The sequence below is a fragment of the Seriola dumerili genome, unplaced genomic scaffold (assembly GCF_002260705.1).
Source record: "Seriola dumerili isolate Sdu_G_001 unplaced genomic scaffold, Sdu_1.0 BDQW01000169.1, whole genome shotgun sequence".
Lineage (NCBI taxonomy): Eukaryota > Metazoa > Chordata > Actinopteri > Carangiformes > Carangidae > Seriola > Seriola dumerili.
Window position 1 is genome coordinate 5,630,587 of NW_019174424.1, and position 21,202 is coordinate 5,651,788.

Sequence of the window (21,202 nt, forward strand, 5' to 3'; positions counted from 1 at the left end):
GTTTCTGATTGGATGGTTGTCATACTATGTATCTCCAAGATCAGAAGGTCAGTGCCCCGCAAATAAAGTATTTGTTAAAAAAATTTCCTTGAATTTACTCCTTTGTTGACTCCAGTTACAACTACCCTGACCCTGTTTATTTTTCAACACTACACAAAATTAAAGGCTAAATGTCACCTCACTATATCATCTAAAATAATAAAATTAGTACGTTAGGGTTAGGTTAGGGTTACCCAATTCCTGGGTATGGTATTCATTTGAAAAATATGTATTACCAGCAATTGCATGATAATACCCTATTTGGAGGTGGAATGATGTTACTATGGTATACTGTGATGCTACAGCACTGTTGATTATCTGGCTCCACTATATTTGCGAGTTTAGTCCTGAGTGTCACAGAGATTGTGTGTTGATAGAGATACAAACTTAACGGTTGCCGAGTAATGCTTGTTTTAAGAGCTAACACTTGCTCTCACATGCTTCAGAATCACAATTTATAAATCATTTTGAATATGGCATGAGCCTCATCAGACCACCTCCCAAGTATGAATTAGAGAACTGTGCTTGGCTTGTCCAGACAATCTGAAGTCTTTGATGCATCCTCACAACAATCATGCCTAACAAAGTGCTGAACTTCTCATCCATCATGATGAGGTGATGACATGGTTTTCCCAAGGCCCATCAAATGATACCCTCAAATATATTTGGCAATGAAAAGTGGCCAGTTGGATCTCTCACAGTGTGTCTCCTGAGACACTGGCAAGAAAGAGTGCGTATTTCTTTCTTGCAGCTGCTTCTTTTTCATAGCTGCCACTCATTTTGAAAGTCCGATTCAAAATATGGTTTAATTATATTTTATGATGTGATGGACTGATAAGTACTACTTCTGCTGTGTTGAAAGCCAAGAGATTATGTTTCATTGTACTCATGAATGGATGGATTTCTGAATGGGCCAACAGGGCCAAGGGCCAGAGGCCAAGGGATCAGGATGCCTCTTGACTAGAACCTCTGTATGAAATGACAGTTCTTGCTGGAAAGTCAACCAAGCCACTACAGAGGGACACAAAATCACCACAAAAAGGCACAAAACAAGTATAATTTGGCACAAAATGACACAGAGGAGATGCAAACAACCACAAACAGACAGAGAATGAGTAAATACAAATGGAAAACAACTAAATAGCGACACAAAATGTCTTAACAGACACAAAAAGAGTAGAATATATGCAAAATGAGCACACAGAGATGCAAAACAGCCAAAGAGAGTTTGAGTCGACAAAAAATGACAACAAAAAGAAAATACAATATGACTAGAAATAGGCACAAAATGAGAATGAGTAGAAGAAAATGACAACAAAGATTCTACAAATGACTTATGCTCTATTAAAACATCCATGGTCCATGCCCAGGTGCCCATTGTCTCATCCATGACTGTACTTGATCCAGGCCAGACAAGTTGCTGTGAATCTTTAGAAACAACCAGAAATTGTAAAGGCTTTGTTTCAGATTGGAATAATTCAGAATGAATGTAGCTAAACAGATATATTATTTATTACAGCCATAGACTGTGAATGAGATGTGTTCTTAAAACAACGGTGTCAGACAGTAGGGGGCAACATTTCACTGTCAAAACCTCTATGCCTTAACCATACAGGCTTTGACAAGGAAGTGACCGACGAGGCGGCAGACTGTTGTCAAGATGGCACCGACTGGGCTAAAGGCGGTAGTTGGAGAAAGTAAGTGACACATTCGTTGTAACATATCTGCTTTCATAAGTTTATTACAACAAAAAGACACAGGTCAATTAATCGAATTAATTGCGTAGCAGCTTCATAAACTGACGCTCTACGTATAACACAAAACACTGCAGGAGATGTCGGTCCGATAAATGTTTCTTCCTGCTCGAGTCCAAATTAAAATACTAACAATACCGAACTAAATAGTGTTAGTCGTGGATAAAAAAAAGCATTGTTGTTGCTTTGCATGACTTGGTAACAATATTGTCTGAGGGGAAGCGGTGGCTTGTTGTGATATTTGGCTGGCGTAAAAAGAGAAAACATCGCGGCGTTAGCAGGTGTAATTGTGACAGTCCAAGTTTTATGCTAACGTTAGCTAGCTAACCTAGAAGGAAGTTCAGAAACTTCGCTTGTGCTGGACTAAATTAACTGGCACATTTATGCGGTAAACTATTAAACATCAACAGAATCACAACTTTTGTTACAAAACGTCATTAATACTTCATAAAATCAATAAGGCTTTAAAAGTAGTAGTACTAGTAATAAATATTAAGTCATACGTTGTGGTTGTGTGTTACAAGTCTCTACAACGACAAAAAGCTTTGTATAGTTATATAATGATAATGTTTATTATACATGTTTTTTTTCATATAATATTTTAAGAATTGAAATTAAATTATTGTTGTTTTAACCTACTTATAATGTTAGCACAATCTTTTCTCTATGCCAAGGGTTAGGAGATGTCACTGCAACTCTAGATTGTCTTCCTGTATAAAGGAGTGTAGTGTAGTGTAGGAGTGTGGTGTGAACACACCCTCACTCAAATGTGCTGTAATCTTATGGTATGTACAGGTAATACATGTAACCCTGAGCTTGCTCAGGATTCAGAGACCAGACCAGCAACTAACTTGCTCTTCTTGTAGGCCTATAACCTAATTATTTCTATAAGGTCTGGAATATACACCTTCATTTCTTTGAACTTGCTACCAATTTAAATATAAAGCATTTGCATTTGCATTTGCAGGGCTGGACTTTGGAAATCTATAAATGATGTTAGAATGGTGGCATGTGGCCAGGTCTTATGAGCTTGATCTGATGCTCAAAAATATTGTTGTCCATATAACTTGAGTAAAAGCATGGGAGAGCGCAATCGCAATTGTCATAGCTGACAATGCCAAATAAACTATAATCATTATTAATAAACTCAGAGAATAGACATAATAAAGTCAGGTAAGACCTAATGCAGCATTCGGTTACAAGCAAATCAGACTTGTGTCATTTTCATTTAGATATTTTTCTACATTTTAAAAAAGAACAAATACATGGACTGAGATGGCTTGATGGCTGTCTACTTTGATGTAGGAAACCCCAGTTACAAGTAGTCATATTTTCCAGTTCCCTGTATGGAAATAGGTTGGACAATGCAAGAAAAATCATGAATGTGATTCATTTTTTATGGAAAAAGCATAAAAATGATTTGTAATCTTTCTTGTAAGTAGTAGTACATGTACATCATTTGTTGTAAACTCATATTATGTGATTCTGGCAGAGTGTGTTAAGTTTTTGAATGTATGTTAGTACTGGATAGATCAAAGTTCTGTCATCTTATTTTGATAGTCCCGACCCAGAAACAAATAAACAATATCCACCCCATAAACACCAATTATTGTTTCTTAAGCAATTCATCATGTAGTGATTACTATGAGTGAATTAAACAATTGTGATGTCAATTAGTAACTGATATGGTAAGAAAACCTAAAACAATGAATCATACGCATTAGGGAATTACTGCTGTGTAAACAAGGAAGTTGAGTGAAAAACATATCACATCAGTGTAGTTCTTCATTTTTATCTCTCTTTCCACAGTCCTTTCTTCTGTGCACTATTAAAACACTGGCAGTTAAGTGTTAAGGGATTGAGGACATAGTTTCAGGGGTGGTTTCCCTAAGGAAACTATTTAGCAGAGGTGGTAACTCTCTCAGATCCTGGTGAGAAGATGATGGCCTAAACAATAGCTACACTAAATATAATGGCTTTTGCTGTGTGAAATAGTGCCACTGCTGTATTACCCTGAAAGTTAATGTTTGATCTGAGGGCCTTTTGGTCAAGTTGGCCCACCTGCACTGTAAAACACTGTAGGAGACCCTCAGTTTTGCAGTTTGTTTCATCAGTAGTACCATACCTATACATAGTCGGTGTAACAACTATGCTGTTGTCTGATCTTCATTCTCTAATCTCAAGAGTATACAACAAGGAAGTTTCACCCAACTGACTGAGTTGGTAAATACAAGTGCTAAATATGGGTTTGTTTTTAAAAAAAAAAAAAAAAAAAAAAAAGTTCCTGGTTCCTGACTTGTAGAGTTTTAAACCATATCTGACTTAACCTTTTAATTTAACTGTGTTTACACATGGAAATTCCCATTTAAATTTTTTTGTGCCGAGATTGGAATTTTCCTCAGATGTTATTGATAGTTCTGTAATAATATATTAATCTTTTTCTTCCCTCCTACAGAAATCCTCAATGGGGTCATTAAGAGTGTGAAGAAGGATGGAGAATGGAAGGTAATAGTTTCCCGATGAGAATTAAGAAACCCCCTGATTTTATCATACGGAATTTAACCCTGTTTATCTTTTTCAGGTTCTTATTGTGGACCACATGAGCATGCGAATTCTGTCCTCTTGCTGTAAGATGTCTGACATTTTGGCAGAGGGGGTGACCAGTAAGTATGCAGATAATTAATGGTTGCATACAGAAGAGATCTAACTTTAAAAACCAACAGATACACTTGTTCAAGTGTTGCTTTACTTATGCTAGCCTCTTCAAACTGCCTTTACAGAGCAATGTTTAGAGTAGGATTTTGGTAGTTCATGTGAGATGTGTTGTCCTGGCTACATACAAAATGCTCATCCTGTTCCGTACATTACACCTGGGTATATGTAATCTTTCTCAAGTTGAAAACGCCCACTGTCCCCATGGCATAAGTGATCACCTACTGATTTGATGAAAATGAAGATACGGTTCGCATCAGTGCCACTTCACTCACCAAATCACAATCAAAGAAAATCTGGATTTGTATTTGTGAACAGTTTTACCAGCCTTTTTAAAGTAAGAACCAGTTGGTTGAGTTTCCCATGGGCGATTGATGTTGTAACCTTCTAGGAGTTCCACACACAAATGAAATTAATCCCAGCATTTACTATATTTTATATTACTGTGTTTCACTTCACATAAAAGTAATGATGTTGATGTTTTATTTGCAGTTGTATGTGGTATTTGTAAAGTCAGATTGTTAAGATTTAAGCACAATTCCTGCTTTTTCTGCTTTTCAGTTGTGGAAGACATCAACAAACGCAGGGAGCCCATCTCTAGTTTGGAGGCCATTTATTTGATTTCACCAGTGGAGAAGGTTAGCTGTTGCCCTTTTCCCTAGAGTTGCCTCTATAATGTGATTTTTCTCATATTCTTAATCTTTAAAAAATTTTTTTTCAATTACAGTCTGTACGTGCTCTCATTAATGACTTCAAAGATGCTGCTTTTACTTACAAAGCAGTACACATCTTCTTCACTGACAGTAAGATTGTCTTTGTGTGTGTCTGTGCACTGTATTCTGTGCAAATTTGTACCATTAATTTCATCTAGAAATTCCATGAAAAACATACAGTGCTCAAACCTATATCAATCAGTTATTTTAAAATTTTCTATGCAAAACATTGACAGTTTCACAATATATTTTTCCACAGCTTGCCCAGATGGTCTCTTTGCTGAGATTGGGAGATCCAGAGTTGCCAAGGTTGTCAAGACTTTAAAAGAGATCAACGTTGCTTTTCTGCCGTATGAGTCCCAGGTAGGGATTTATCTCCTCTTTGCTCTTAATTTTTTGGCCACATTGTTCTTATTCACTTTCATTTAACTCTAAACAACAGCAGCTGAGAAAATAATCTCTTACCTCTAGCTACAAAATGCTCTATGTTCTTCAATAGCTACTCATTAATTTTGTCTGTGTGGTGTTTGGTGTGGGGCAGGCAGTGTTCAGTGGGTTTATCAGAGCCTTTTCACTTAAATTCCTGGCTGCTGAAGCTGAAAATTAGGCTGATGAGAACAATAAGAGTGCAACAAAAGTTGCAATCCATGAAAACCAAAACATTGAGCTGAAAGACGAGCTTGAGAAGTGCTAAAATGCTCCATAGAGTTCAGGGGAACTGTAGAGCGGGGTCACACGTCTCTGTGGGTTCATCAATATGAACACAATTTCACATTACACACAGTAAGTTTTTCCATTGTTAATGTAAAAATATTGAATAGTGTAGATTGACTGTTGCGAATATATCAATTCCTCTCCCTGCAGGTATTCTCCGTGGATGACCCGACATCCTTGTACTCTTTCTATAGCTCCAAGCCGAATGAAGAAAAAGCCAAAATGATGGAGAATCTGGCAGAGCAGATTGCAACTCTGTGTGACACGCTTAAGGAGTACCCTGCAGTCCGTTATCGCAAGTATGGAAGGCTTGCATACACTGGAAATAGTTTGCTACTGAATTTATTTGGTAATTCTCTACTCCATCACTCTGTTTTTCAGGGGACCAGAGGAGAATGCTAGACTGGCTGAGGAGGTCCACCAGCGCCTTATTGCTCACAAAGCTGACAACCCAAGCATGGGAGAGGTGAGGAACTTCTTAGACCCGCCATCCACAACAAACCTTGTCTGTTTTACTCTATCAACACAATTCTTCCTCGAAAAATGATGAGCTGAATTCTTAAACTGCTTTATCTGCTAAACTTTTCTAGTACGTGAGAATACACATCCTTTGGGATTCTGCTGCTCTTTACCTTCACAGGTTGTGGATGTCTCTGTGGTTTCTGGGTTTAATTTCCTGTTGATTATTTTTCTCACGCTTTGCTGGATCTTCCCATTTTTTCCCTACTTCTTTTCTGTCTTTCTTAGCTGACATTTCCTTGCTCCCGAGATGAGTCTTAACAGGCATGTATTACTGTTCTCTTTTTGCTCCCATACATCTGAAGTGCATTCATATGCAGCGCTGTCTGAGCATTCTCTGTATATATATTTTTTTACTATACTGTATTGTGCTGTACTTGAAACTGCAATTTTGCTGAAGTGCTACCTAATGCTGCATCAGATGGTGATATTGAACTTGGATAGATAAAAGCTGACAAGACTTTCACTGCATGACAAGTTCACAAACATATCAAAGGACCTTATATGCGAACTGTAGAATAGATCCTTATTTGTTGTGCACACGTGATATAAACCTTATCTATCAGTAGTATTACGTGACATCCTTTATGTTGATTGGTTTTAGGGTGCTGATAAGGCGCGATCGCAGCTACTGATTGTTGATCGTGGGTTTGATCCTATCTCACCTATTCTGCACGAGTTGACCTTCCAGGCAATGGTCTACGACTTGCTAGATATCAAACAGGACATCTATACGTGAGTGAACATCTGTATGATACTATATATGGGATGCTGTTCCTTTTTTTTTTTTTTGCCAGGACAGTGTGAATACTATTTCTCCATACTCATTTGTGTTGAATGGATGTGCTTGTTTTATTTGTTTAAGGTATCAGACAACCGGCATTGGAAATTCAAAAGAGAGAGAAGTGCTATTGGATGAAGATGATGATCTCTGGCTACAGCTCAGACATATGCACATCGCAGATGTCACCAAGTAAGTCCGTCACAACTCGGTGAGGATATCTGTGATATTGTCATATGATTTGGTGTCACCGTCCTCCTTCCCAACATGTTGTGGTCATTGCTTTCACTTGGTTTTATGTTACAAATTGAAAACAATCACTTCACCTTGTGAGTTTTCTCCTCGGCAGAAATTGTATATTGTACCTTGCCAATAAATTAAATACTTAAATAATTAAAAGTATTAAATTACATTGTTGTGCCATATTTGGCGGAGAGCAACGAAAATAATTAATTCATCTAAGATTGCAGTAAGAAAGTTGTCCCAAAGGCAATGTAAAATGCCCTCTGCTTGTCCATGTAAAAATCTGGTTTCCTAATTTTAAATTTCCACAAAGCACTGAGTTGGTAAATTTATGTCTGCCATCTTCTTTATTATAAGTTAAAACACAAAAGTTAGTGGAATGACTTTGAGAGGATGTATGATAACTGATAAGTATGTTAATAGTAAGGTAATAGTAAGGTAAATTTTGATTGTATTGACCTTTTTAAAAACATCAAACTAGATTATAATTTGATTTCTCAGTAATATTATTATAACTGATTAAATGTGATCCTACAGGAGGTGACTAACTATTTCCCAAACCCACTGTTGCAGGAAAGTGACAGAGCTGCTTCGTACCTTTTGTGAAAGCAAGAGAATGTGCACCGACAATGTGAGTGTTCATGGGCAATTATTACAGATGTCTATGACATAACATGAAAATTATTTTTATTTGAACATGCAATTTTTGATAAAAATGTTTTGCGTTTCAGGCCAACATAAAAGATCTCTCTCAGATGTTAAAGAAGATGCCTCAGTATCAGAAAGAGCTGAGCATGGTGAGTGGGGTGAAGAAGAGCCAACTTTTCACCTCTCATTATAATTTTTCTGTTGTAGTGGGGAGTACCCTCTCAATTTGTTCATGATAAGGACTAACAAATCATCTTGATTGAGAGAAAATCATCTTATTCCCTCAAACATATCTTAGATCAGAGTTGTCACTCTTGCTTGTAGCTTTGAAAAATCATTTATTGGTTTTCATTGTCATATTGTGATTTTGTACTTAAACTTAATTCATAAATAATAACAATTAATCTCAATGTATTGTCATTCTCAGTATTCTACTCACTTGCATCTGGCTGAAGCTTGTATGAAGAAGTACAAGACCTCTCTTGATAAGCTTTGTGAAGTGGAACAGGTCAGTTCTCTCTTGGGGTGTGCAATTAAAAATAGTCATGTTTTGACAGTATGACCAACATATTGACAAAGAGCAAGAAGGACACAAACAGCATTGTCATCGAAGCAACAAACAGTTGTGATAGAACAAAAACATTTTTGTTGTGTCTTCAATTATACTGTTTAAGTCCATTTTATTTCATGTACAGTTTCATGGCAATGAGATGAGTGAAGCTATGGTTGTCCTGTACATACATAATTGAAGGTATATATAGAAGCGTGATAATGTTCCCTGCAGAGGAAGGTGCCTGTAGGCTGGGCCAGTACACGTAATATTCTTGGAATTTGTCTGCTCATGCATTGTTGGCAAAACAACCTGTCAGTCTGTAGCTTTTATATCACAAGGGATCAACTAGAATCCCCCACTGTGTTAGTCACTGACAGTAAGTGTCTTGGAGAGAATGTCTGACATGGAATTATTCCATTCTGCTCAGTCCACACACTAAGTGACCTCAATGTGATAGTGTCTTTATTTATAGCTCCTCTGGGGTATGTTCAAATGCCACTGGCATGGCCTGGTAATATTTAATGGAGAATCATAATCGTAATATTGCATAAGAAGCTTGGGACCATACATCAACATCCATATAGCCACACACATGCAGAAGAAACTGTTATGTCATTACTGAGTGTAAAGGCGTTTAATAACACATACATTTACTACGTGGTAATGTAGAAATCCCTCCATCAACAGGAGCCTGGGATAAAGCCCTGGTTTAGAACAGTGCCAAGCCTCAGTGTGTTGTTTGTATGTGCCAGACATGCTTTGTCTCCCCGTTGGTATGTATTCTCTCACATTTAGTCCTGTATCCGAGGAGCCACAAGCACACAGGAAATGATAAGCTATGCATGGTTGTGGCATTATAAAATACAAGTGTTAATGGGGCTCTTTTGTACGAGTGAATCACTTGGCTTCACTAATGGATTGTCAGGATGTCTGAAAGCTGCCTCTTTAATCCAGTGGCCATATTTTGGCTCTAAGATGGACAGTGGGATCCAAACAGCAGCAGCTCTCTGTCAGTTTCCATTTGTTTAAGTGTTTTACATTGTTTCTGGCAACCCAATACAAATGTATGTGTGTAGCTTTACAAACAATGTGATGTGCTATGTTTTTATGTGCTTCTCTAGCCATTCTCTAGATTCAGTTGACCACAAAATGTTTTGTTGTTGATTGGCCCTAACAAGGCTTAGTGCAAATTCATTATAAAGCTTAGCAAAAGTTTTTAGGGAGGTCACACAGGGCCCAGGATTGCATTAAAGGGAAATCCCAAAGCTAGATGTAAGTATAAAAGCCCAACTTATGGGCCACTATTTGTCATTATTTTTGACACAGTTAATGGATTATACACGCAACTCTGGAAGTTTTCTGTGCAATTTAGGACACTTTCTTTTATTAAAAATAGTTTTTTGTCTCTAAATATTTTGATTATAAAGATTATTTTACAGTGTATGTAGTACCAGTATTAACCTTTAAGAAGTTTAGTTAAAGAGTAATAGTGCTACTCTTACAGGCATAGCGTGGTAATGAATGAGGAAGTGGTAAAAAATAGAATGAAGTTGAGAAGAAAATAATCACGTGTCAGACCCTGTGAGTTGTCGGTCAGCTGACTTGAGTTGTAATTGGTAAATCAGATTCCAGTAACAGTTAATAATTAACCATGGGTGTCTTCCACAGGACCTGGCAATGGGAGAAAATGCAGAGGGGGAAGCCCTGAAAGATGCCATGAAGAGCATTGTTCCTGTGCTCCTCAACAAAGAAATTGAGGCCTATGACAAAATCCGCATCATACTGCTGTTCATATTCCACAAGAAAAAAGGTGTGCCCTTGTTACAGCTCTTACTGTCTTAACTAATACAACATTTTAAAAGCAAATTGTTTTGAACAACGAAGCATACTTGTATGTGTTTGTGGCTGCTAATTTGAAAGGTTAACATAAGAAAATAATGATATTGAGTGAATAGCAGAGAATCAAGTGTTACCATCACCTTAAGCATTTATAAATTAGAGTCTGGTTATCCATATAGGCATCGGGGAGGAGAACCTTGCCAAGCTCATCCAGCATGCAAACATACAGGCTGACAGCAACATCATTACCAACCTGCAGAACCTGGGCTGTAACATTATAGCTGGGGTAAATGTTTTGAATACAGTTTGGCTACAGTCTCAATTTTGTGTACTACTGGGATTTTTTACACAAGTTGTATTGTTTGTTAGGGCTGCAATGCTGGGAAAACGCTGCCAGAACGGAAGGAGCGCACGGAGAGCACATATGAGCTCTCTAGATGGACACCCATCATCAAAGATGTCATGGAGGTATAAAAGCCAAAATCAGGTTTCAGGTGTTGGTGGTACACCTGCTAAGTCTTGCTTTCAGCTTTTGACAACATCTGTGTTTCTGTATTGCAGAATGCCATAGAGGACAAACTGGACAGAAAGCAATGGCCCTTCATCTCTGATCCTGCTCCAATCAATACAACTCAGACTACAGTCAGGTGCGTGCGTGATATATAAAGAAATATATTTTTTTAAAGGAAGAACATGATAGCTAAGAAAAAAATACTTTTCTCATGTTCCAAAAATAAAAATTTCCATTGTTTTGACTTTATTTTAACCAACAAAAATATTAACTGGGAGAGCAGACAGATTGTTGTTGTCAAATAAAAGCTTTTATCCCTGTAACTTAGCTGGAGCTCCAACTCACTTCTGACGAAGTGGGTTGGAGTTGAAAAGGTGAAATTAAGCCAGTTTTGCTTTGAATAGTCTGTAATCCCCCAGGGAATACCCACCATGATGATGGTGCTTATACAAACCACCCTGATGAACCTGGGTTCAGTCTTAATCTGTATAATGCACAATGCTTGTCTCCTTCCTTTTTAGCAAAGTGCAGAATTAAAGCTGAGTACTCATTAATATTAACACTAGAAGATAACCTAGCTATATACGGCTGGCTATATAAAAGTGGACATGGCAGTAGGAAAAGAGGTAAATTTGGCCTCTTCTGCAACATTTTGACACTAAGTATCATAGATTGTAAGCAAAGCATTACAATGAAATATAAATATAAGTGCAGCTGACTGTTTGCCTCCAGACTGCTGATACCTTTTTCTGTCTTGGACACACTGTCAACAGATTCAGATTACAGATATATTAACAGATATCACATTTTATTAATCAGGGTCAGTTTCTTCACAATACTGTATCAAAGAGGAGCACATCATTACATTGCAGTATAGGCTGTCACTACTCTTCCAGCAATCAAATGTTACATTTTTAACGGCTGTTGGCTGTATTAACTCATCGTTTTTTTTCTTTCTGCCTGTCACTTCTACCTTGCTCTCAATAAAACAACGTTTTAAAAAAATTAGCCACACTTTTCATTTTAGTGAAACTCAAAGTCTCAAAGTGCTACAGTAACATATAACACACAGTACGCCAGAAAACAGGAGGGAGCTCCGACACCTTTGAACTAAAAATGTAGCAAGGTAAAACATGGAACCGAAAGTCAAGCCAAACGGCCCGACCTAATTTTTCATATTATTTGCCAGAAACACAAGTCTATTAACATGATCCTGATCAAGTTTGGCTATCTTTTTATTAACAATATTACCTGCTGATGGTCTGATGCGATTATAGAGACTGTAGCCTACATTTCAAACAGGCCATTACGTTCGGTCCCACGTTCGAACGAATATTCGAATTTCAAATGAAAAGTGACAGCCCTCTTGCAGTAGTTGCTGTTATTGGATGTGATCAATAATGGATCATCATTAAAAACTGAAACTGGCTGCTCACAAACAGGCCTTAGTTTTAGTAATAGTTACTTGTTGCTCAATTATTGTTGTAATTCTTTTACAGCAGTGCACGTTTTGGACACTGGCACAAAAATAAATCTCCAACAGAGTATCGCTCCGGCCCTCGACTTATTATATTTGTGATTGGTGGTGTTTCACACTCGGAGATGCGTTCTGCTTATGAAGTCACTCGAGCCACTGAGGGGAAATGGGAAGTGCTGATTGGTAAGCAATCACTGCATCACACAAAGGCCACAATTCTTGTATCTGCTTCCTCCAGATTTGCAGCATTTACAATGTTTTGCTTTAAATATAAATATAATTATCTCTTTGACAGGGTCATCTCACATCCTGACTCCAACCAACTTTCTTAATGACCTGAAGAGTCTGGACCAAGTTCCTAATCCTGATTGTTAGATAATTTGATCCCGAACAGGGAGGAGCACACTGGAATAAGGGTTTAGTCTTTCGTTCGAGATGATCAGTTGCTGGTCTTCTGTCACAGCATCTCTTGACAGCTGAAGTGAAACATGAAGAGAAATTTTAGATGTAGCCATGAAAGGAAAGATTTGTGATTCTTTATTTTATTTTAGAACATTATTTTTATTGTTTGTTGTGAATTGGGATTTGTATACTGCTGTGATTAAGATTGTGTTAAAATATTTAATTAGACATTAATAATATTTTGATTATTGTACTATTTTCATTCAAATTCTTATTTTTGTTATTGTATTTTTGATTTACCAAATTTTGTACTCAAAAACGACGTAATTTCCACAAAACTGGATCATCTTACACCAAAAATCTTCAAGTATAATGTAGATGTACATAAGTCAATAGAAGTATGTATCGTGTTCAGTCACATTAAGTGTGTGATATCTTTTTTCCCCTCCTCTTGAAAATGTAATCTTAGATAAAATGTCTCAACTGCTGTCTTATGATATCTTGCACATTTACCATATACCTTAATATATTGCTGGGAGCAAGTGTGGTGAGTGATTGTGTCTTTGTTGTTAAAAATGAGTAATAAAAGAAACATAAGATTCACTTTAAATTGTGTCTTGTGAGTAGTATTCCAGAGGATTTGACATAAAAAGTTACTTTAAATGGGTAACACACACAAACTGATCCCAAAGTCTGGTTTGAACTTCAATGCTCTGGATTATTTTGAATCATTGTGGAGATCTTTTGACTTTGGTATCTTATGTAACCACCTTTAATATGCTCTCCTAAAATCCTTGCTTTTAAGAGAACATGCGTTTATTGTATGTCTTTATTCAATATTCACAACTATGCTCAACAGACCTAAACCAGCCTATTATTGGTTCATCAATATGCAAATGTTTATATCCTCATGACTTTAAATGTTTAAAACTGTAATCTGTTAGTATTTGATGTTTTTATTTTTATTAATTTTTATTATGTTTTTGGGTTGTCTGTCTGTCTGTCCCATTGTCATGAACATGATACCTCAGTAACACCTCGAGGGAACTTCTTCAAATTTAGCACAAACATTCATTCGTACTCAAGGATGAACTGATTGAATTTTGGTGGTCAAAGATCAATGTCGCAGTGACCTCACCAAACAGTTTTGGCCTTGTGAACGCAATATCTCAGTAACAACATGAGGGAACTTCTTCAAATTTGGCACAAATGTCCACTTGGAGGCAAAGATGAACTGATTAGATTTTCATGGGCAGCGATCGAGGTCACTGTGACCTCACAAAACATGTTTTTCGGGTATAAATCATGAATTCATACGCTAATTATGACAATTTAACTCATACAGTTTGTCTTTATTATAGTTCATTTAATTACTATCATGCTTTCAGTACCATTTTCACCAGTTAATATCATCTGACTTTATATTTAAGTATGTTTGTATATATTGTTTTTCTTTACGTTGTTTTCATAGTTTTTTGTTTGACCTCAATTCCTTATTCATTAATTATAACCAGCCAAAATGAACCCTCAGTACAAATGTAAAAAATCTTTTGTATCCTGTTGATAGTATGAGTTTATCACAACAGTGGCAGTTTTGTTTATCTCAGGCATATGCCTGCTTGCACCACGTAATGACAATGTAGGGGGTTTAAAATGCAAACGTGAACTTTAAGTAAAGTGTTAGATCATAAGGTTGAACATGTACACCTACCCGTGAAAAAGATCATCCCTCTCCATGTTGAGGATTATGTTTTCATCTGGGATTACAGATGGTAATATTAAAAACGGGCCACTGGTTGGGGTCTTAATGGCAATGGGTTAATACTCAGGACTTAACTCTATTTAAAAGCCTTCCACCAAGCCGTATCCAGTACACATTTGGACTGGCATCAGTCATCATCATTTCCATTGCTATACAGTAGTTATGTTCAAGAAGTATTGAATGGATTCTCTGTTGTTTACAGGAAGTACTTTTATGTAACGTTTTGTACTAGTTCACAGTTGATCTAGCTTTCAGTTGGGGATCTTTTCTCTTTTTTGTATTATTTTTTATAATAGCAGCTGCCGAAATGGAATCAAAATCGGACACTACCAACACTGTGGAGGTAAGTCCTTTGTAGCATAAGATTCATTTTTACCTTTGATGTTTGGTTCTTATTTTTGATTCTTATTGTATATAATTAAGTAAGGGTTAGTTCTAGAAAGTAATCAAGTCAAGAGAAGTAAATATTCTGTTGTATTGTCTGTTGTATTTATTCTTTTGCATAGTATATATTTTATCACAATGTTTTGATAATGTAATATATTGTAATTGACATTTTGATGTTACATTTATATCTGACATTGATCCCAATCATGGGCTCCACAAATTTTGCTGTGATATGGAAAGTGTGAAAAGGAATAATTATTATTCTGTTAAGATTTACATAAGGTGATAAGCCACAATGGTCTGGGATAACTGATTTAGTGCCAAGGCCAACAACATTGCCTATAACCTGTCATAGTTCATATATATATTATTTCAGTATTTGCTCATTCTTTTGTCCAATGGTCAACAGGGATCTCCAGAACAGGAGCAGATCCTCAACATAATGAGTTTCTCACAGCGGGGACGAATGGATGAACAGCGCTGCACCTTGAGTCCTGTTAAAACAGCACAAATCAAAACTACAGGTTGGGACAGTAGACACACAGATCCCATTGGCATTGTATGTGTCCTTTTGTAGATTGATTTTTGATGGTTTCACCCCTGTCCCCCACAGGTTCAAACCATGAGTTGTCGTCCCATACCTCAGACAACAAGCAGGGACAGCGCCTTGATGACCTCAAGGTGTCATTGCCAGGGTTTAACAGCAAGGTACTTTGCTTTAGGTTGTAAAGGGCTGAGTGCAAGTCCCTTCACAGTTGGTGTAATGAATAAGTGACTGAAGTCTACTCCAAAATGTGACTTGTTTTCTAAGGGACCTCAGAGTGATAACCATCACGGCTCTGCACCTCAGATCTCTGTGACCGAGAGTACTCCAGATAGAAACAGGAAAGTTCTTTTACCAGCCAACCAATTACAGGTTCCCTCTCAGAATGACTGCTCCAATTCCATAAAGGTCTGTTCTGTTCCATTATGTCATTCCGATTGCTATAATCATTAAAGATTTCTCATACTGGCTTGTGTTATTAAATGTTATTCATCCTCATTTGGTCAAATCTCACTGTATTTGTCTAATAGGAAGAATCACCTGATGAACAACAAAAGTTCATGAACATGATCAGCCATGGACAGCGTGGACGCATGGATGACCAGCGCTGTTCCTTAAATCCTAGCAAGAGTGCTCCTTGCACACCTAAACAAACAGACAGAAAGGTTGCTGCAGGTACATTAAAACTCATTGTATTCAAAATCTCTTTCTCTGTAGACATTTCCAGATGTGTGTTGCAGTTTTTGCAATTGTGATTTCTAGATTCAGGTTCAGACAAGTTGCATTTTCAGTTTTAAAGTTCATTGTCCACACAGTTCCTTAACAATTTCACTGGTTTTCATATTTCATCTTCCCTAGGTCAAGATACTGAAATGTTATTCAACCTCTTGGCCAACACTCAGAGCCAACGGCTCGACGACCAGAGAGTTTCTCTTCCGTCATTACCAGGATTACAGAAAGACAGAAATGACACATCTACTGCAGGAGGAGATTCAAACTACTTGTGTTACATGGTCTCTAAAGTCCAGGTTGGAGCTTCTCATTTCAAAGAACAACATATTTTACATTTTTAACAGCAATTGATGAAAGTACTAAAATACTGTAGTACTGTTGGCTTTGACTTTAAATGTTGCACAAATATGAAACTAGAATATGAACAAAATATTACACAAATAAAACATAATTTGTAGGATGCCACACAAAGCCAAACAGCCATAACTTTACAGACTCTTGTAGTTAAGATGTACAATGCTTCAAAATCTTTTTTTCATGGAAACATCATGTCAAAGCTTATTATTATCTTGAGCATTTACTCAATGCTCTTTGGAAGTTTTGGTGTTAAAAAAGACTACCTCTTGACCAAAAAGGCTAAGGAATCCTGACCTAATGCCTTCTCAGGGTTCCAGAATGGATGACCAAAGGTGCTCGCTACCTCAAATCCGAACCCCGGACAGCCAGTCTTCACCTAAAAAGGATGTGTCTGGTTTAAGCCCTCCACGCTCAGCCTCCTTCAGTCCCAGTTCAGACATAGAACGACCAAAGAGCAAAGATAAAGCATCTCAAAAACAGGTATATTCTCAAGACTCTGCTATCATTTCTAAATCCAGGAGATAAATTACAATAAATTACAACATCTACATATTAAAACAGTAAAGTCTAAAGTTCTGCAATCTGAATATTGATTTCTGTTTGCATATAATTTATTTTTCACATTTTTACTTTGCTGACTTACAGAGGTACTTTACACTTTTTAGGTCTTGGCTGCAACTGATCAGGAAGATTTTTTTAACCTAATGAGTCATTCCCAGCGTGGGCGAATGGATGAACAACGATGTGTCTTAAATGTTACTCCCCAGTCCACGCCGAAACACAAGCCCAGTCAGAGCACCATGCCCAAAGGTTGAATCCAAACAAGTTTGCCTTTTTTTCTTGCATTTAATGTTCTTAAAATTACAATTTCATTGCATTTTCATGTGTCTCTTCCTAGGTCCAGATTCTGAAAAGTTCCTCAACCTGTTGGCCAACTCTCAAGGCCGACGGCTTGATGACCAGCGAGTGTCTCTTCCTTCATTGCCAGGGATACAGAATGGTGGTACCACATCAACATCAACTGCGGCAGAGATGGATGCAAGCTACCTGTGTTACATGGTCTCCAAAGTCCAGGTTTGCCCCATAAATAGCATGTTGTAAAAACCATTGTGTCTTTTTCATTATGTTCCACAATGTCTTTACATGTTTTTTTTTTATAGTTATAGATTATTTTTAACAATGCATCCAGGTGCTTTTATCCAACATTTCAACAGTGAATCACATTTTACTCCTACAGGGATCTAGGATGGATGAACAAAGATGTTGTGCACCCCAAATCCTCCAGAATCCCAAATCAGACACATCTGATGAAACTCCCCAGAGGTCTGCCTCTTTAAACCGTGACAAAACCGACCAACATCAGCAGGTGAGATGTCATGCTGCTCAATACACAGCTTATAGTTTTGCCAGTGTGTCTACTGTCATGATCCCTTAAAAAATTTTAGTTCTTTCATTTTGTCCTCTTTACTTTTTTCAGTGGCTGCCTCCAATGGCCAAGTTGTTTGTCCCACTTCTCATTGCTTTTCTTTCTTTAAATCTTTTTCAGGACTCAACTCCAGCTGAGCAGGAGAAGTTTTTCAAAATAATAAGTAAGGCACAGGGTGGACGTATGGATGAGCAACGTTGCTCTTTACAACCGAGCAAAAGTAACCCTGCCACCCCCACACACAATGGAAGTGCTTTGAATAACGTACCCACAGGTCAGAAAAACACACAAGGCACGAAAAGGTCAAGTATGTGTTTTCTGCCACTGAAATGTCACGGAGATAACTCTTGGCTCTTCGTAACAGGTGCAGAGGCTGATGCATTCTTCAAAATCCTTGCCTCCAGTCAGGCACGACGGCTAGACGATCAGCGTGTTTCACTTCCTACTCTGCCAGGCATAAGTGGGAATTCTGAACGAAAAGAAAATACGAAGTCTGGGAATCCAGTGAGTAACACAACTTATTGGTAGTGTGGAAATAAATGAATATTGTCAAATGTTGCTAAATGTTATTTGTCACATGCCCACGAAGTGAATGGTATGCAGATCATGATTTGTTTTGTGTCAGTGTGCAGGCACATTCTTGTGACTACAGTACTATAACTCATGGCAGAAACATACTGCATACCACAAGTCCCCCCTATAGAATAGCTCAGCTGAATAGAATTTTTAGGAGTACCTTTACATCTCGAAATTAAGTTAAGTTATTATGTTAAGTAGAAAAGTATGTTAACATCAAAATGTTTCCCTTATAAACAGCTTTATGTCCATTTAATAAATCACAGCTATTATGGTGGAATATTTGACAACTCGACTGCCTTTTGTTTTCATTTTTCTTCTGCAAGGCTCGTCCACCACACATCACTGTTGCTGAGAGTACACCAACAACACCAAGGAAGGACTATTCCAGACCTACCTCTCAACCCCAAATGGCTAATGCAGCATATGGCTCCCCCAGTGTCCTGCCAAAATCTGCTTCGTTTACACCTGAAACAGAATATCAGAAGAATCTAAATTCCCCAGCACAGGTAATTTTCTTTTTCATTAGAAGTGTGACTTCTGGGAGAGAGAAAAAAAAACTTTTTTATAGTTTTAATAGTTTAAAATGTATTGTTCTGTAACGATTTTCACTGAAGGACATCAAACAGATAAAAGTGAAAATGCTTGACACTTAAGTAAGCAAAGAACTTGGGTCCAGCTTGTAATGATTTGAAAAATAACTGCATGTAGTTTGCCACTAATAAATTAAAAAGGCTAAACAAGATTTACTGAAACACTTTGTATTGAAAAATGATTTGTTTTTGTTTTTTTGTTTTTTTTACAGGTGACAGTGAGGGTGTCCATGAGTTTCACACCACAGCAGGTAAGACAGACAGACAGACAGACTGACTGACTGACTTTCTTTATTTCTTTATTTCTTTATTTCTTTATTTCACTTGATCCAGTGAGGGAAATTGTTACAGCAGACTGGGGTTAAAAATGAAAAGCCACAGCTGTTGAATTGCAAGTGTGTAGAGCCAGATATTCATACGCAAAATATATAAAATATTCAATATAAATATCAAAAACAGCAATAAATGCAGTAAAAGTATAATATAGACAGATGGTAGTGCAGCAGTGTGTTCACCTGTCATACCGAGTTATTGTAGTGTTATGGGGAAAGGTAGGAATGATTTCTGGAAATGTTCTTTGTGACAGGTTATTGTCTTAATAAAAGATGTGTGGCTTCATCAATGCTTATTTGACTCTTTTATCTCTCAAAGGGACGGGAGAATGATGATCAGCCATGTACATTCCCAGAGGTCTTTCTCACTCTAGGAGCCCCAGGAGATAACCTTGTGATTCCTCTGAGTCCAGGACCTGGCAGACCCCTGTCCTTCAACTTAAACCTTGTCCCAAAAGAAGATGTTAAGTCCAGGCACTGCTCTCCAAGCCGTGCAAGTCCCAGGAAAGCCCGCTCAAGATCATCATCTCCCAACCCAGGTGCAACCTGTAAAGCATATCCTGTAACTTCATGCCCACATGAACAGGGGGAGCTTGTGACCAGCCCCATCAGTCCAGATGAAGACTGCTTCTCCCTGATTGAGAAGATTCATACAGCCCAGATGCAGAAAGGAGGGCAGAAATATAAAGGGGATCCTGGAAAGGGGAGGGAAAAGGCAGACCAAGGAAAGGGAAAGGGGGGTGGAAAGAAAGATAGAAAGGATGGTGGCAATAAACAATAGTATGCAACATTGTAAATCATCTATTGAGGAGAACAATAGAGGTCAAATGTGAGCTGCCAGTAATTGGCTTGGACAGTAACTAATGCAACAATGTTTATAAAATAGTATTTTTGGTTTTCATATGCCCACACTGATATATATATATATTTATATATATATATATATATTTATATATATATAAATATATATATGTGTGTGTGTGTGTGTATATATTGTGTAAACAGCTGTGGTGTAGGTGAGAAGTAATTGCTTTGCTTTTACAAATGTAAATGCAGTGTATGCACTTAAAGATATTACTACTTTAGCTGCTTATCCAAAGAGAGAAACTCTAGGTAGGCTGCAATTAAACCCGCAACTCTGGCAAACTGTGTGAAACTGAAAAAGCAGTATAACAATAAAAATAAAAATACCTTAATTAAACCTGATTGCCAATTCATGTTTGCTCTTGATTAGTTGACCCCCATGATTGACAAATGAGCTTAGAGCCTACCTGTAACATTTTACTACAACACCTGTTTTCTATAAATCGCTGGTGCATCTCAACTACAGCACATGATGGAAAAGATGTGTAACATTTGATCTTAACTGAACTTGCAGCTATATGATTAGCAACAATTTGTCAGTTTGGTCGTCATAATTGACACATATTGTTCTAATAGTGTCATCCAACTGTTACCTAAATTAACTTGGTTATGTAAGTTAAGTATGACAGACAAGTAAAAAAGAAAAAGGAACACGGGACATTTTTAACATTTATTGAAGATTTACACAAGAAAATTCTCAGAGGCTCATATTGTATGAACTTGA

General features: G+C 37.4%; 2 protein-coding genes across 3 annotated transcripts; both read left to right on the forward strand.

Moving 5' to 3' along the window:
* The first annotated feature begins 1,659 nt into the window (after positions 1-1,659).
* Positions 1,660-13,508, forward strand: stxbp2 (syntaxin binding protein 2). 2 transcript variants are annotated; one of them, XM_022752670.1, is made up of 19 exons: positions 1,660-1,736; positions 4,249-4,298; positions 4,375-4,456; positions 5,067-5,143; positions 5,233-5,308; positions 5,478-5,581; positions 6,083-6,231; positions 6,314-6,398; positions 7,056-7,186; positions 7,317-7,424; positions 8,049-8,106; positions 8,207-8,272; positions 8,551-8,631; positions 10,345-10,486; positions 10,695-10,801; positions 10,885-10,983; positions 11,077-11,162; positions 12,526-12,686; positions 12,799-13,508. In XM_022752670.1, exons 1-19 carry the CDS (start codon positions 1,700-1,702, stop codon positions 12,876-12,878), a joined length of 1,779 nt encoding a protein of 592 aa, XP_022608391.1. In that variant the 5' UTR covers positions 1,660-1,699; the 3' UTR covers positions 12,879-13,508. The 2 variants fall into 2 exon arrangements, with proteins under 2 accessions (XP_022608391.1, XP_022608392.1); XM_022752671.1 differs by having other exon boundaries at positions 12,529-12,686.
* Positions 13,509-15,642: 2,134 nt separating this feature from the next.
* pcp2 (Purkinje cell protein 2) lies at positions 15,643-20,512 on the forward strand. The gene is made up of 13 exons (XM_022752717.1): positions 15,643-15,762; positions 15,866-16,006; positions 16,129-16,273; positions 16,457-16,626; positions 16,997-17,167; positions 17,353-17,497; positions 17,586-17,761; positions 17,925-18,053; positions 18,234-18,387; positions 18,478-18,617; positions 19,016-19,198; positions 19,495-19,533; positions 19,934-20,512. The coding sequence occupies exons 1-13, from the start codon at positions 15,643-15,645 to the stop codon at positions 20,393-20,395; spliced, it is 2,175 nt and encodes a 724-aa protein (XP_022608438.1). The 3' UTR covers positions 20,396-20,512.
* Positions 20,513-21,202: the final 690 nt, after the last annotated feature.